General features: G+C 37.1%; 2 protein-coding genes across 2 annotated transcripts; both read left to right on the top strand.

The window, feature by feature from the left end:
- The first annotated feature begins 233 nt into the window (after nt 1-233).
- Nucleotides 234-10,580, top strand: LOC104111071 (nuclear pore complex protein NUP133). Its single transcript, XM_009620669.4, has 8 exons — nt 234-619; nt 1,244-1,368; nt 1,581-3,401; nt 5,157-5,875; nt 6,100-6,252; nt 6,334-6,664; nt 7,460-7,527; nt 9,603-10,580. The coding sequence occupies exons 1-8, from the start codon at nt 432-434 to the stop codon at nt 10,155-10,157; spliced, it is 3,960 nt and encodes a 1,319-aa protein (XP_009618964.1). The 5' UTR covers nt 234-431; the 3' UTR covers nt 10,158-10,580.
- A 2,696-nt stretch (nt 10,581-13,276) lies between these two features.
- On the top strand, nt 13,277-14,456 carry LOC104111072 (chlorophyll a-b binding protein 36, chloroplastic-like). The gene is made up of 2 exons (XM_009620670.4): nt 13,277-13,497; nt 13,731-14,456. Exons 1-2 carry the CDS (start codon nt 13,352-13,354, stop codon nt 14,380-14,382), a joined length of 798 nt encoding a protein of 265 aa, XP_009618965.1. The 5' UTR covers nt 13,277-13,351; the 3' UTR covers nt 14,383-14,456.
- Nucleotides 14,457-14,881: the final 425 nt, after the last annotated feature.

Raw genomic sequence — 14,881 nt, 5'->3', positions numbered from 1 at the left:
ATGAATATAATTTTGGGTTGTTTTTGAATTTTTATGAGTGATCTGAAATAAAAAATAATATTTTGAAATTTTGAAATTATAAAATAATTACGAAATTTATGTTCAAGTGAAAATAAAAAATTTTATGGTTTAAAAAAAGTGAAAATTTTCGGAAAAAAGGAATATTTTTTTATGGTCAAATCTTTACGAAATACAGATTAAAAGAGTAATTGAAGTGGGGAAAAAGAGGCCACTCTAACCGCTGGCACATTTTAAAAATTTGTGCAAGTCTCTTCTTCAGATTCTCCTTTCAAGTTTCAAATCTCCTACTGAAGTAGTAGGACTATATTTAGCTTTCGCCATTAGAAGAAACTCGCAAAAGCACGAATACGCTCTCTCTCTCTCTCCTCCTATAAACCCTTAAAAACCTTACTCTCACTCTTTAAATCAAAATGTTCTCTCCAGGAACTAAGAGATCAAATTTCACCGCTCGCAAGAGTAAACCTACTACTGTTACTGACTCACCGGTGACGCCGCTGACGGAGAATAGAAGGACTGTTGAAAATGACAATTCTATCCCTAATCGCCCTACCACTGGTACTCCTGCTCCCTGGGCTTCCCGTCTTTCTGTTCTCGCCAGGTAATACACACACACACACACTCATATTGTGTATAAAGTGAATTACTGTTGATGTTCATTTTACTATTCTTAATTCCTAATTTAGGTATATTATAGACCGTGAAATTGCTTTTTAATAATCCTGTTGTTACTATTGATTGCATATGCTATTGTTGAGCACTTCAACTATTCTATTGGATACCTGCTACCTCCCACCACCATAAGGCTTAGGCGGATAAGAAGAAGTTACCTAGTTTTTTTCTTTCTTTTGCTGCCAGATTGCATATGCGACTATAATTAGCTAAATGATTCTTTGTTTTCATTTTATCAGTTTTGTTTTTTTTCTTCATTTATTTTTGTGGTTGTTTTCAGATAGTGAAAATCTTCTAAGTTCAATTTGCTGTGTTTTACAGACCAACACTTGGATTCCCTATGTACTCTCCGTGAAGTAAAATGGAGTAGCTCTACCTTCGCTAACTAGTTCATTTTACTAACCTATACATAACTAGCTTAAAATATTAGTGTCAAATGCTGCCTATTTTTTTTGTACTTTTCATTAGTTGATTGTTCATAGGGAATATAAGTTGTAGAAGTATATTTGAATGGAAACTGATTAAGATGGTGTTTGATTGTTAATTGTCATAGAATTCCGCCTGCGAAGAAGAGTGATAAAGGCGAAGAAACCGATCCAATTCAGCCCGTCTATGTTGGAGAATTCCCACAAGTCCTGCGTGATGAACATGCGGTTTTTCTTCAGAAACATGCTCCTGGTTAGTGAATGAGCTGATACTTTTATCTTGTATGCTTAAACCTTTCGTCAGTACTGTAATAGGAAAATAGTTATCTTAGTTGTGTCCCCTTTTTCCATAATTAAGATAGAGTTATAGGTTCCAATATTTAAGTGCTTTGAGTACCTGCTATACAATGAAGTGTTATTTTGTCGAGTGATTGATTTTGAGATTGCACGTGTCTTTTTGTTAAGGTAATGCATCCATCTCTGGTGGAATGGATAAGGAAACTTCCTTGGCGTGGATTATATGTGGAAACAAACTCTTTATCTGGAGTTACTTATCGCCAGCAGCTTCTAGGAACTGTGTTGTTCTTGATCTTCCTTCTACAATGCCCGGAAATGAAGATATTGGAAAATCTTCTAATGATTGGTTAGTTTGTCTCATCAATTGGGATCAGAGTACCAATAAAGTTGTTCCACAGTGCACTTCTGCCGGTATTATTGCATGTCATCGGAATACTCGTAATCTCATATACTGGCCAGATATCTACTCTACAGCTCGGAATGAACCAGTTGTTAGTTTCCCTGAGGAGTCTGAGATAAGTTTTTCTACTTCTGATGTGAAGGGCACCCCAACCAAGTCACATCAGCAGAATAAACCTGGGAGCAGTGTATCTCGTTCAAATTCTCTCATCTGTCTGATTGCTTGTGCTGCCCCTGAGACCCAACACAGTCATGCCTCTGTTGCTCTTGCTTGTAGTTTTAATGGCGAGCTTTGGCAATTTATCTGCAGCCCCAGTGGAATTCAGCGCAGAAAGATTTGTCAGGACATGTTAAGTAAGAGCTCTCAAGGAAGTGATGGTGGGCAATTCTTTGGAGGCAGGGGCTACCCTAGGTCACTGGTTTGGCAGTCTCTGTCCCAGTCCGACCGGCAGTTTCTTTTATTGACAGATCATGAAATACAATGTTTCTCTATTAAACTTTCTGCCTCTTTCAATGTTTCTAAGATCTGGACTCATGAAATTGTTGGCACTGATGGTGATCTGGGTATCCAGAAGGATTTGGCCGGGCAGAAGCGAATCTGGCCTCTAGATTTGCAGATTGATAATGATGGCAAGGTTATTACTATTCTCATTGCGATCTTTTGCAAGGACCGGGTCACCAGTTCAAGCTACACTGAGTATTCACTTCTAACCATGCAATATAAATCTGGGGTGAATGTCTCTTCCGAATGTGTGCAGCCACATGAAAGGATTTTAGAGAAAAAAGCTCCTATCCAAGTGATAATTCCTAAAGCTAGAGTTGAGGACGAAGAGTTTTTATTCTCTATGAGATTGAAGGTTGGGGGTAAGCCAGCTGGTTCGGTGATCATTCTTTCTGGTGATGGCACTGCAACTGTCTCACATTACTGGAGAAACTCTACCCGGCTTTATCAATTTGATCTACCATATGATGCTGGAAGAGTTCTTGATGCTTCAGTTTTCCCTTCTTCAGATGATGGCGAGGATGGAGCTTGGGCTGTACTAACTGAAAGGGCTGGAGTTTGGGCTATTCCTGAGAGGGCGGTTTTAATTGGTGGAGTTGAACCACCGGAGAGAAGTTTGTCACGTAAAGGAAGCTCTAATGAGAGGTCATCGCTGGAAGAGAGGAAAAACCTATCTTTTGTGGGTAATGTTGCTCCAAGAAGGGCGACTTCAGAAGCATGGGATACTGGAGATAGACAAAGGCCTGGTCTTACTGGAATTGCACGTCGAAATGCTCAAGATGAAGAATCTGAAGCTTTGCTAAATCAGCTTTTCCATGATTTTCTTTTATCTGGGCATGCGGATGGTGCTTTCGATAAGTTGAAGACCTCAGGGGCATTTGAAAGAGAGGGGGAAACAAATGTATTTGCGAGGACAAGCAAATCAATTGTGGATACCCTTGCAAAACATTGGACAACCACCAGGGGTGCTGAGATTGTGGCTTCGTCTGTCGTGTCCTCGCAACTTCTGGAGAAGCAGCAGAAGCATAAACGATTCCTTCAGTTCCTTGCTTTATCCAAGTGCCATGAAGAACTATGTTTTAGACAGAGTATGACCTCTTCGCCGTATTATGTTTTGCTTCTTCCTCTTAGGCCTCCCAATGTGGTTGAACAATGTGTGTTTGGTATGGCGGAAGTCATTGTCCCCGGAAAATAATTTCTTCTAAAACGCATTCCGGCCATTTGGTTGGTGAGTGGAAAATATTTTTCAGAAAAAATAGATATTGAAAGGTAATAATACGATTATCAGTGTGTTCTAATGAAATTTTGCATACTAATGATTAATAATGTCTAAGCGTAAGTTGGACAAGTATTTTGAAATTTAAAGTTATATGGAAAATGACTTCTGTCTATAAGTGATGGAAGTCATTTCCACGTTTTGATGGAAAATATTTTCCTTGGATGGTAACCAAGCACCGGAAAATGACTTCCGCGCATGAAATTTTTTTTCTTGAAAAATGACTTGCGCCATACCAAACGCACCCTAAGTTTGGCATGATTTATTGCATGTAGAATTAGCTAGAAAGGGATTCTAGTTTTAACACTTCGTATGCTTTCATTTGGTTGGTATGGCTGAGTTCCTTGTCAAGGAAAGCCCATTCCAACCATGCCTTGGCAAGGCCTTCCCAGAATTAGTATAAAAGGCCCTTCTCATAATTGTACTCGTATAGCTTGGAGATTCAAGCAGACAGAACTCCTCTCTTATGGAGTCAAATGCATTGCAACTGCAAAATATAAGCTTGTTTGACATTTTTGTAATCTAGTTAATGGATATGGTTTCAGTAAAATGTGTGCCAATGGATAGTTCCATTTAAATTTGGTGATAGTGACTGGAAAAACAGAATGCTTTATATTACAAATGAGAACTTTTATGCATATAAATATGGATATGTGTCATTTGGTTTTGTAGACAAGGGTTTAGTCATAAGCAATGCTTTTTGCTACACTGAAAGCAGTTTTTACAGCATGAAATTGCACTTTTGTACTGGGAACTGAACAAGGGAATAGGAGGGAAGCTTCTTAGTAATTTCATTAGAATCTCGTTCTCCGCACTGCGCAGTACATGCTACGCGAGTAAGCAGATTGGACCCATAGGTTAAATGTTATTGGTGTCTTCCTTTAGAACTAAATTTGAATGAAATGATAATGGAGGTGAATATAAATTTTTGAGAAAGGAGAAAGATGTTTGACTGGAAAATTCATGAGCCAGTCTCGAATTACCGTACATCCTTGTAAGTTATGGCTTGCATTAGCTGGTTCTCTGCGAAAGTAGGTTTGAAGGCCTGAATTGTTCAAATTGATGCTGACACTTGGCAATCTTTACTGGCAGTTAAAGCATTGAACTTGCCAGTAGGCAGCGGTCTTGATACTCTTTTAGTAGTCCTTGTCACTCATCTTTTCATGCCATCACTGGATCCGGTTCTTCTGCTATTACTACTCGTGAATGGCTGGTCAAATGTTTTTAATATATGAAACTAACAAGTGGAAAGTTGGTTTTTTGTTTCTTGTTTGATGGCTCTAGGAGATCACAGGTTCTGAAAAAGCCTGTCAGACTATCTAGCTTCCAGTTGTCCTTGAATGATCTAAGTTAGATGATCAATTGCAGTCTTTTTTGCTGCTATTAGTAAGTAGGTATTCCAAGGATGCCATTCGCTAGTCTTAAGTCAGGTCACTCCAAGTTCCAACAGCATAAGTTAATGACTGCAAAAGCATATTGTCCACTTGCTTCTATGTGGCCCTAATATGCTAATGGATCTTGTTCTCCTAGAAACCATCAGTCCTAAGAGTTTTAAATTCTGTGCCAGGGCATGCTTTGCAAATTATCATGGAACATGGTGAAAAGCTTGCCGGCCTGATTCAATTGAGGGAGCTGCAGAACATGCTCAATCAGAACCGTGCCTCAGGAGCTGGCTCTTATTCAACTACTGAGATGTCAATGTCGGGTTCCCTGTGGGATGTCATCCAATTAGTTGGTGAAAGAGCTCGCCGAAGAACAGTTCTTTTGATGGATAGGGATAATGCTGAAGTTTTCTACAGTAAGGTCTCAGATCTTGAAGAATTTTTCTATTGCTTAGAGAGAGACCTAGATTACATTATCAGCGAAAAGATGACAGTTGCTGTTCTCTTCCAAAGAACATGTGAACTCTCCAGTGCCTGTGTGACTTTGCTTCGCACAGCCATGACTTACAGAAATGAAAATGACCTTTGGTATCCTCTGTCAGAGGGCTTGACACCATGGACTTGTCAAGAAAAGGTGCGGAATGGGCTCTGGAGCCTTGCACATTTTATGCTTCAACTGGTGAAGGAAAATAATTCCCTGGATGATACCAAAATATTAGATTTTCATTCACACCTTGAAGTGCTATCTGATATATTATTGGAAGCATATTCTGGTGCTGTCAGTGCAAAAGTTGAGCGTGGCGAAGGACACAAAAGTCTGTTAGATGAGTATTGTAATAGAAGAGATGCACTCTTGGACTGCCTTTACCAGCAAGTGAAAGACGTTGTTGAAGGCAAACTGCAGGTAGATCTCTCTTTACCTCTTATTCAATTCTTGTCGAAGGTTTGATTTATGTACAAGAAGATATCCCCACCCAAAAAAAAGCTTCTTTTTCTCCCCTGTACTTGTCTGTTAGTATTCATACATGTAATAAAGAGTTACCTAAGGATAAGAAATTCTTGAAAAGGAATATAGCATGATGTCTTATCCCAGTCATTGTTTTTGCTCAAACATATTCATCCATGCAGCATTTGGGCGAAGGAGCTGAGGAGCAAAAGTCGGAGATTTTTGGAAAGCTTTCCTCAGGCTTGTTGACTATTGCAAAAAGACACGAAGGTTACAAAACTCTATGGAGTATATGCTGCGATCTCAACAATACTGAACTTCTTAAAAATCTTATGGTAAATGTTTATGTGTTCTGCGTGTGTTTTGCTTCTTTAGATGTCTGCCTACTTCTGTGTAATAAGCCTTTTCCTGTGCAGCATGACAGCATGGGACCTAAACGAGGCTTTAGTTACTTCGTGTTTCAACAACTATATGACAACAAACAGTTCTCTAAGCTAATGAGACTTGGGGAGGAGTTTCAGGAAGAACTAGCAATATTTTTAAAACAGCATCAGGATCTCCTTTGGCTTCACGAGATATTTCTTCGTCAATTTTCTGAAGCTTCTGAAACTCTACATGTTTTGTCTCTTTCACCGGATGATAGCTCCGCTATGGATGATGGAACCTATTCATTTGACCCCACCGTAGAAACAAGTTTGGTGGAAAGAAAGCGGTTTCTGAATCTCTCGAAGATAGCAGCATTGGCAGGTATTCTTTCCTTTGACTATGTAATTGTGAGCACAAAAGTTAGCTAAGATTGGATCCAAGCAATGCAAGGCCAATATCTTTTGAGGTTGGTGCTTTTTCCAAATGAATGTGGGGGGACAAGAATTGAAAACAAACATCATCGTGTTTTATCCCCAATACATTGACATCTTTATGAAAGTTTGATTCTTTAAAATAATTTGTAAGGAAAGTAGTAGTGGAATGACTTGGACTGTGGAATAAAGCGGAAAGGTTATAACGGATTCATTTCACAATTTTGTTTGAGATTGAGGTGTAGTGTTTGTTCGAGACTCAGAAATAATCTCTAAAGCTTTTGAAGTTTACACAACTCATCTTAAGCTTTCTCAATAAAGAACAGCACCGCTATTCAGCAGGTGGAGAGTTGGTTTCAGGAACTACCTTGACTCAGGAAGTTCATTTTCTTCCTTTTGCATTATCTACATCTATCTGTGATTAATGTTCTCTTTCCCGAGGGAGGAATATATGGACTGCCATAAGCTATGGTATTGAAAAATAAAGAAATTGAGAAAATTTTATGAAGTTTGCTAATTCCATTTGAAAACCAAATAGTAAAATTGGATGGTAATTATATCAGTTGATTCCAGACTGGTTATTATTATTTGACATTGTTGACATTCTTCATCTTCTTCATTTTCCATGTCGGTTGGACTTTTAACCTTTAGAATTCAACAAATTTCATGTTTCCAGTTTATTATTTTTGTATTGCTTCTATACTATTTACTGATGACAACTTACATTTACTTCATCTCTTGGCAGGAAGAAGTGCTAATTTTGAAACAAAGGTGAAGCGCATAGAGGCTGATTTGAAGATTCTGAACTTGCAGGTATCAGTTTAATTTTTTTTGCTTATTTGGTTATTGGAGCTGAGGATTTCTGTCATCTCAGTAGAAATTGCTCTTTTGTGAACATAACTTGTCGCACAATGATAACATTACAGGTTATTAGGAAAATAGTGATAATACTATCAGTGGCTACTCAAATTCTATCTTAATATGTCGAGAAAATAACCAAAATGGTCCTTAATGTATAAGGGATGGATTATTTTGGTCCTTACTGTATACCACTTAACAGATATGGTCCTCCATGTATACAAAAAGTTGACACATGTAGTCTCCAACCCTAAAACTAACAGTGCACCTCAAATTTCCAGTTAAATTTAACCACAAATGTCATGTGCATCTCACGTGAGGTGCCATAAACACAACCAGAACATAAAAGAAAGCTTCGGCTTGCTCATCTGAGTCGGCGACACCGATGTATGCTTCAGGCAACAAACCTTTTGCCGGAGAAAGAGATTCAGCGAGGATGTCGGGGAGTATGTTGAGATCTGGTAGGATTTAAAGACTCTGTTAACACGACTCTGTTATCGAATTGACTCTGTTTCCATATCCTTCCTCATGTCCAGAATTTTTAATCCATCTTAGGAAGTTGCAATGAGCTCAATTTGTCAACACTGAGTCTATAATTTCCTTCATCAGTGATTGATTCGTATTTAACTATGTAAATCTTCAATCACTCTTTCGCATAGCCAGAAGAAATCGTGCACTCTGCTTTGAGTTCAAGAAGTGAAGAGATAGAAGAGACTTTGTAAATTAACAGCATATCCCAAGTGGTTCATACAAGGTACTCCCTCTTCAAAAGCCTACTCAGTACCCTCGTAGAACTGTAGAAGAGCATATGGAATTTTTCCTAAAATTGATGCGTTTCATAATTTCAGTAATGGCCATGGCCACTTTGCACCTAGTCAGATTATTATGAAACGAACCACCTTAAGCATCTTAGTGGAATGAACTAACTCACCAACAACTCTTGCAGAATCCTTTGAGATCCTAATAGACATTAGATAATTCTTCCAAGTTGGTATATTGATGGCATCTTGAGCTTCTGCCTTTGATCTTCCAGCACCAACCGGACAAATCAACTTTCTCCAATTGATCCTTTAGGGATATCAATAGAGTGAGGGCCTGCAACAATGTGTCCAGATCGAGTAGGAAGGTTTGCTCCAACGTTATGTTTATGGCACCTCACGTGAGATGCACATGACATTTGTGGTTAAATTTAACTGGAAATTTGAGGTGTACTGTTAGTTTTAGGGTTAGAGACTACATGTGTCAACTTTTTGTATACACAGAGGACCATATCTGTTAAGTGGTATACAGTAAGGACCAAAATAATCCATCCCTTATACATTAAGGACCATTTTGGTCATTTTCTCTAATATGGTCCATCTACCTTTTAATATGGATATGGAATTATGTTGTATGGTCTACTGTTGTCTGCCATGATTTAGTTGCAGACCCGTAATAATAATCTTTTGTCATGTACTCATGTCAGACTTGGTATTGTAGCTGCCTACGTATTAATCCACAAGATTAAACAAAAGATAAGAGTTGGTGTGGACTTTAGTTGTAACAAATACTTCCAAAATTCTAAACGTGAGGCAGGATAAGTAGGCATGTGGAACATAATCCCCGTAGTTATGGAAGTAGAGGAAGAAGACCGCAGGCTAATGTTTGGTAATAAAGTGAAAATAAAAGACTCTTTTTTGAAATATTTATGGAATTAATTAAGGTAAAAGTCTGGACAGAGTGCTGAATCTATGTATTGGCCGACTTCAGAAGTACCACACCTTGTGAAACTAGAAGCAGCCAGAGACAGCTTTTCTAGAAGAGAGATATGAATAACTAATAGGATATTACTTATTAGATAGAGAGGTTTCTTTTTATTCAGTGCCCCAACCTAGCAAATGTAACCGGTCAGTGCCCTCTTTCCCATTTTGTCATTGTTTTCTAGTTTTTTTCGTTTATTGGTCCAGTTTGCCCTTGTGGCAAGGGATCTTTGATAGATTAATATCCTCTCTCTCTCTTTGCTCTTATTGTCAATTTTACTTCTCTTGCAGGAAGAAATAATGAAACTCCTTCCAGATGATGAAAGGCAAAATGTTCGCCAGCGACTTCTTCCCCCTGTGGACCTTATTGAATTGTGCCTTAAAATTCAGAATAGGGAGCTTTCTTTGAGAGTTTTTGATGTTTTTGCTTGGACCAGATCCTCTTTTATCAAGTCTAATGCAAGCCTCTTGGAGGACTGCTGGAGAAATGCCTCCAATCAGGACGACTGGGAGAGACTGTATCTAGCATCTGTAGATGAGGGGTGGAGTGATGAGGAGACTTTGAGCATTCTAAAAGACACCATTCTTTTCCAGGCTTCCAATAGGTGCTATGGCCCCAAAGCGGAAACTTTTGAGGGCAATTTCCAGGAAGTGCTGCCGTTGAGGCTAGAAAATTCTGACCACGTGAATTTAAAGAACATGGGATCCTCTGTGGAAAATATCCTGATGCAGCACAAGGATTACCCTGATGCTGGAAAGTTGATGCTCACAGCAGTTATGCTTGGAAGTGTTCACTCCGATACTATTAGTATAATGGAAGAGGAGGGACCTACCCCAATGGAGTGATTGTTCTAGTAATCTGAATGAATGTGGGAAATATTTGATCTAACCTGCATAACTGTAGTGTTCTTCTGCTCGTGAGCTGCAGCTTTAGCACCAATTGATGAAATTGTATATGGCGGTCATGTTTCTTAATCAGTGCCAACTGTTAGATCTATGTAGGGTGAGTGCTTAGCAGTAGAATGCTTTATGAGTAGTGTCTGGACATTTGGGTGCTTTTAAGGGTTCTTAGCAGGAGAGATTTTGCCTTGTAAATTTAGTTAAAACGTGCTTGAGAATTAAAACTTTTTTAGTCGGGCATATGAGTGTAGAGAGTTATTATTGAGAGTCTCTCCAAAGAAGAAAACAAAGCAGTGCATCTTCTATAGATTGAATCTTGTTTGTACGTTATTTCATTGTTGCAGAAAAAGAGTGCATTTCTTGTTTGTCCATTGAGTACAGCAGAAGATTTAACTTGACGTGATTCATGCTTTACACTTGATAGGAGGCGTAATTGGTTTCTTAGTTAATTAGTGAAAAGGACCCTCATATTTTTTGTTTCCAAAAAATGGACCCTCATTTAACTTTTTTATTCAAAATGAGACTTCATCAATTAATTTGTTGAGATATAAAAGGGCTATTCATATATTCGAATCATCTTAAAGGCCAGATAGAAAATGTATTTTATCCATTCAAGCTTATATGAACCTATTTCTTTTTTAGTTCGTTTAAAAAAAAATGGTGTCTTTTAAATTTGAAAACAATTTACTTCAGCTTCCCTAAATGAAAAGTTTCTATAGTTACATAAATGCTATGGCATGGTTAAAGACACAAGTTTCAAAAGTTTTAAAGTCACGCAAATGACTTATCTACTTTGCTATTTCTTACACATCTATCGTTACTTTTCTCTGATTGTGATTTTCCCGCATTGGGGTAATCCAATATGTGATTCCGCACGTTTTACCAATTATCTGTTTATTTTTAATACTGATCGTGAGATCAGTGCCTATACCTTTCAAGGCTCCTGGATTCTCTGCCTCAACTTGACACCTACTTTAGAATCATTCTTTTTTAAGTACATAAAGACACCGAAAATAGTACGGGCTAACCAATTTTTGGACTGGTAGTTAAAAAATAGTCAGCGTTTGCAAAGTCATTGAAAAATAGTCACTATTTTGCTGCAACACAGAAAGTTCCAGCATAATATATTGGAGAATGGTGCACATGTGTATGAACTTGCAACATATTATGCTGGAGCTCCAACACACGGAAAGTTCTAGCATAATATACTGGAGATTGAGCACCTATGTATGAACTTCCAGCATAGTATGCTGAACCAATATATTATACTGGAACTCCAGTATATTGTGCTGGAATTCCAGTATATTATGTTAGAATATTTTCCGGATTTTGAACAGTATTTTCGTTCAAATTTATCTTTACATAAAAAGTGGCTAAATTTCGATTACTTTTAAAATTGTGATTATTTTTCAATTACCACTTGTAAATCTGGCTATTTTTTAATTTCAATTTTTAAGATGGTGAAAAAAAGTAGACATATTAAGATAATGTTTTATAAGGAAGTTACACCGTATACTCCCTTTAAAGAACCCTTAACACACTATACTTCAATTAAAAAATTACATGTAGAACACATTAATTAATTACCCCACATACCTATTTAGTTAAAGGACAATAACTACCTAATAAATATGTCCCCTAAATTATAGGAAGCTATATACACAAAGCAAATCTACTCAATCTTATTTCATCCATTTCAAACTTACCAAAATTAAAGAATAAAAAAAGATTATTCATTAAATATTTTTTTTTACTACGGGAACCTTTGTCGTTATAGAAGTTTATCTTCCTCTATACAATAAAAAAATACAATAAACTAATCATTGTATACTATTAAAGAATGTTAATATTCCAAGTAAAATAATATATACACAATAAATATAAATAAAAAGTGTTTGATTTGAATATTGTATTTCAAACTAGAATATTGTGGTATGTTATATTGTATTTCAAACTAGAATATTGTGGTATGTTTGGTTTGAATACTATATTCTAAATTAGAATATTATGGTATATTTAATTTGAATACTGTATTCCCAATTAGAATATTGCGATATGTTTGATTTTGAAAATTGTATTCTTTATTAGAATATTATAGTATGTTGGTTCGAATACTATATTCTTTGTTAATCAATTGTAATTTGGTATGTTTGGTTTGGATACTGTATCACACACTAAAATATTTTGGTAAGTTTGGTTTGACTATTATATTTCAAATTAGAATAGTGTGGCATGTTTGATTTGAATATTGTGGTGTATTGGTTTGAATAGTATATGCTAATATTTATGTAGTTTAGATATTGTATCCCAAATTAAAATATTTTTACCTTATTTTAACTTTTTTTTTGTTTACATAGATGTAAGAGAAAAACAAAAAGATGAAACATTTCATCTAACAATTAAATGGTAACCAGGTATTGTTTTGTACAAAACAAATGTTCCATTTTCATATTCTTCCTCCTTCTGCACCCACATGCTATAGGAAAGAATAGAGGTGGTTGTTTATTTGGAACAAGAAAATCATTGGGGTTCAAATATTTCTGTGAAAATGTATAATCCCAATTTCTTGGGATGATGGAGTGTTTTAAGGGGTTTATGAAGTTGGAGTGAGATAATCTAATTGCTTAAAATGTGAGATTTGTTTAATGGAATATAATGATATTAAAAATATAAAAATTAAATAAAATTTTATAAAGTAGGTATAAAATTTAAAATAAATATTTTAAATGTATATAGAGTTAACGGGTGTTTTTAATAGATATACCGCGTACATTTCCCGTCTTTTAAAGCAATTTAGACCCGAATTTAGCCCAGCCCAAATACTGTCTGAGACAAAGACTATGGCCCACCATAGAAACACCTCAGTGACTGGCTGCCAGCATATCTGAAGCTGAAGAAAATCTCACCCAACAGATGTTCGCAAAGCCACGTGGCAGAACAAAGACCTCTATCTGGTTTTGGAAGAATCACAGGAAATCCCAAAACAAAGTACGAACCAATCAGCAGCTGCTGAGGTGTCATCTTGTAATCTTGAAAATCCATTAATTTTGCATATATAGCCCCCACCTTACCTCTTCCCTTCATATCAAACTCAACAGAAAAAGAAAAAAAGAAGCTTCTTTATCTCACCAATTAAAAAAATGGCCACTTCTGCAATTCAACAATCTGCATTTGTTGGCCAGACAGTGGCTAAATCACAAAATGAGCTAGTTAGGAAAATTGGCAGCTTTGGCGGTGGCCGTGCTACCATGAGACGTACCGTTAAAAGTGCTCCTCAAAGCATCTGGTATTTTTTTGAAAATTCTATTTATAGTCAAATATTTTTATAACAATCTCATTGATATGAAGTGTTGTTAATCATTTATTATAACATAACATAAAAATCGGTTTCGAGTAAAACTTGACTTTTATATGGAATCACTATTATAGACCGGTCAGATTGTAATACCTTTTCCTATTTTCATATAAATTCACTATGTGCTCATCTTATAATTTTAACTTTATTACTTGATTAAATAGGTATGGAGAAGACCGCCCAAAATATTTGGGCCCATTCTCTGAGCAAACTCCATCATACCTCACCGGTGAGTTCCCAGGTGACTATGGTTGGGACACTGCTGGACTCTCAGCTGACCCAGAGACATTCGCTAGAAACCGTGAACTTGAGGTGATCCATTGCCGTTGGGCCATGCTTGGTGCTTTGGGTTGTGTCTTTCCCGAAATCCTTTCAAAAAATGGTGTTAAATTCGGTGAAGCTGTTTGGTTCAAGGCAGGAGCCCAAATCTTCTCGGAAGGTGGACTTGACTACCTCGGCAACCCAAACCTTGTCCATGCCCAAAGCATCCTCGCTATTTGGGCATGCCAAGTTGTCCTAATGGGCTTGATTGAAGGATATAGGGTTGGTGGGGGCCCACTTGGTGAAGGTCTTGACAAGATTTACCCAGGAGGTGCCTTTGACCCACTTGGCCTTGCTGATGATCCCGAGGCTTTTGCTGAGCTAAAGGTTAAGGAAATCAAGAACGGACGATTGGCTATGTTTTCAATGTTCGGATTCTTTGTTCAGGCTATTGTTACTGGAAAAGGCCCAATTGAGAACCTCTTTGACCATATTAATGACCCAGTGGCCAATAATGCTTGGGCTTTTGCCACTAACTTTGTACCCGGAAAGTGAAATGTTGTGTGTGTGTGATCTGTAAAAATATGGGCTAATGAAGTTTTCTGTTTGTAAAAATAACTTTGTGGTTACTGAACTGTCCACATAATGATTCAATTTAAACGAAAAACAATTATATAGTTTGCTAAAATAACTAATGTACAATCATGCTTTTCTTTTCTTTTCCCTGGTAGCAACAATAATCCTATTTCCATATTGATAAACGAATAATAAAAGGGCAGCTCGGTTCACTAAGCAATCTGGGGAAGGGTCAGACCACAAGGGTTTATTGTACGTAACCTTACACCGTATTTCTGCAAGAAGTTATTTTCACGACTCAAACCCGTGAGTCCAGAGGCAGATTCAATTTTTGAAGGTTGCGGGTGCACTTTTGGATTCAACCAAAATCTACTTTGTTTATAGGGTTCCTACTACTAATATATCACTATTTTCTAAAGACATATATATACATGTATACATGAAATTTTTGCCAAACTTTACGGATGTCGGTGACCCC

Source organism: Nicotiana tomentosiformis, chromosome 7 (genome assembly GCF_000390325.3).
Source record: "Nicotiana tomentosiformis chromosome 7, ASM39032v3, whole genome shotgun sequence".
Classification (NCBI taxonomy): domain Eukaryota; kingdom Viridiplantae; phylum Streptophyta; class Magnoliopsida; order Solanales; family Solanaceae; genus Nicotiana; species Nicotiana tomentosiformis.
The sequence above is the reverse complement of the archived record's forward strand: the minus strand, read 5'-3'. Positions and strand labels throughout refer to the sequence as shown.

Bases quoted from the DNA above. Each gene is read 5' to 3' on its own strand.
- LOC104111071 (XM_009620669.4), top strand. From the start codon at position 432: ATGTTCTCTCCAGGAACTAAGAGATCAAATTTCACCGCTCGCAAGAGT. The intron at 1,369-1,580 runs GTTAGTGAATGA...CTTTTTGTTAAG, and splicing joins TCTTCAGAAACATGCTCCTG to GTAATGCATCCATCTCTGGT. The intron at 5,876-6,099 runs GTAGATCTCTCT...TCATCCATGCAG, and splicing joins TTGTTGAAGGCAAACTGCAG to CATTTGGGCGAAGGAGCTGA.
- LOC104111072 (XM_009620670.4), top strand. From the start codon at position 13,352: ATGGCCACTTCTGCAATTCAACAATCTGCATTTGTTGGCCAGACAGTG. The intron at 13,498-13,730 runs GTATTTTTTTGA...TTGATTAAATAG, and splicing joins AGTGCTCCTCAAAGCATCTG to GTATGGAGAAGACCGCCCAA.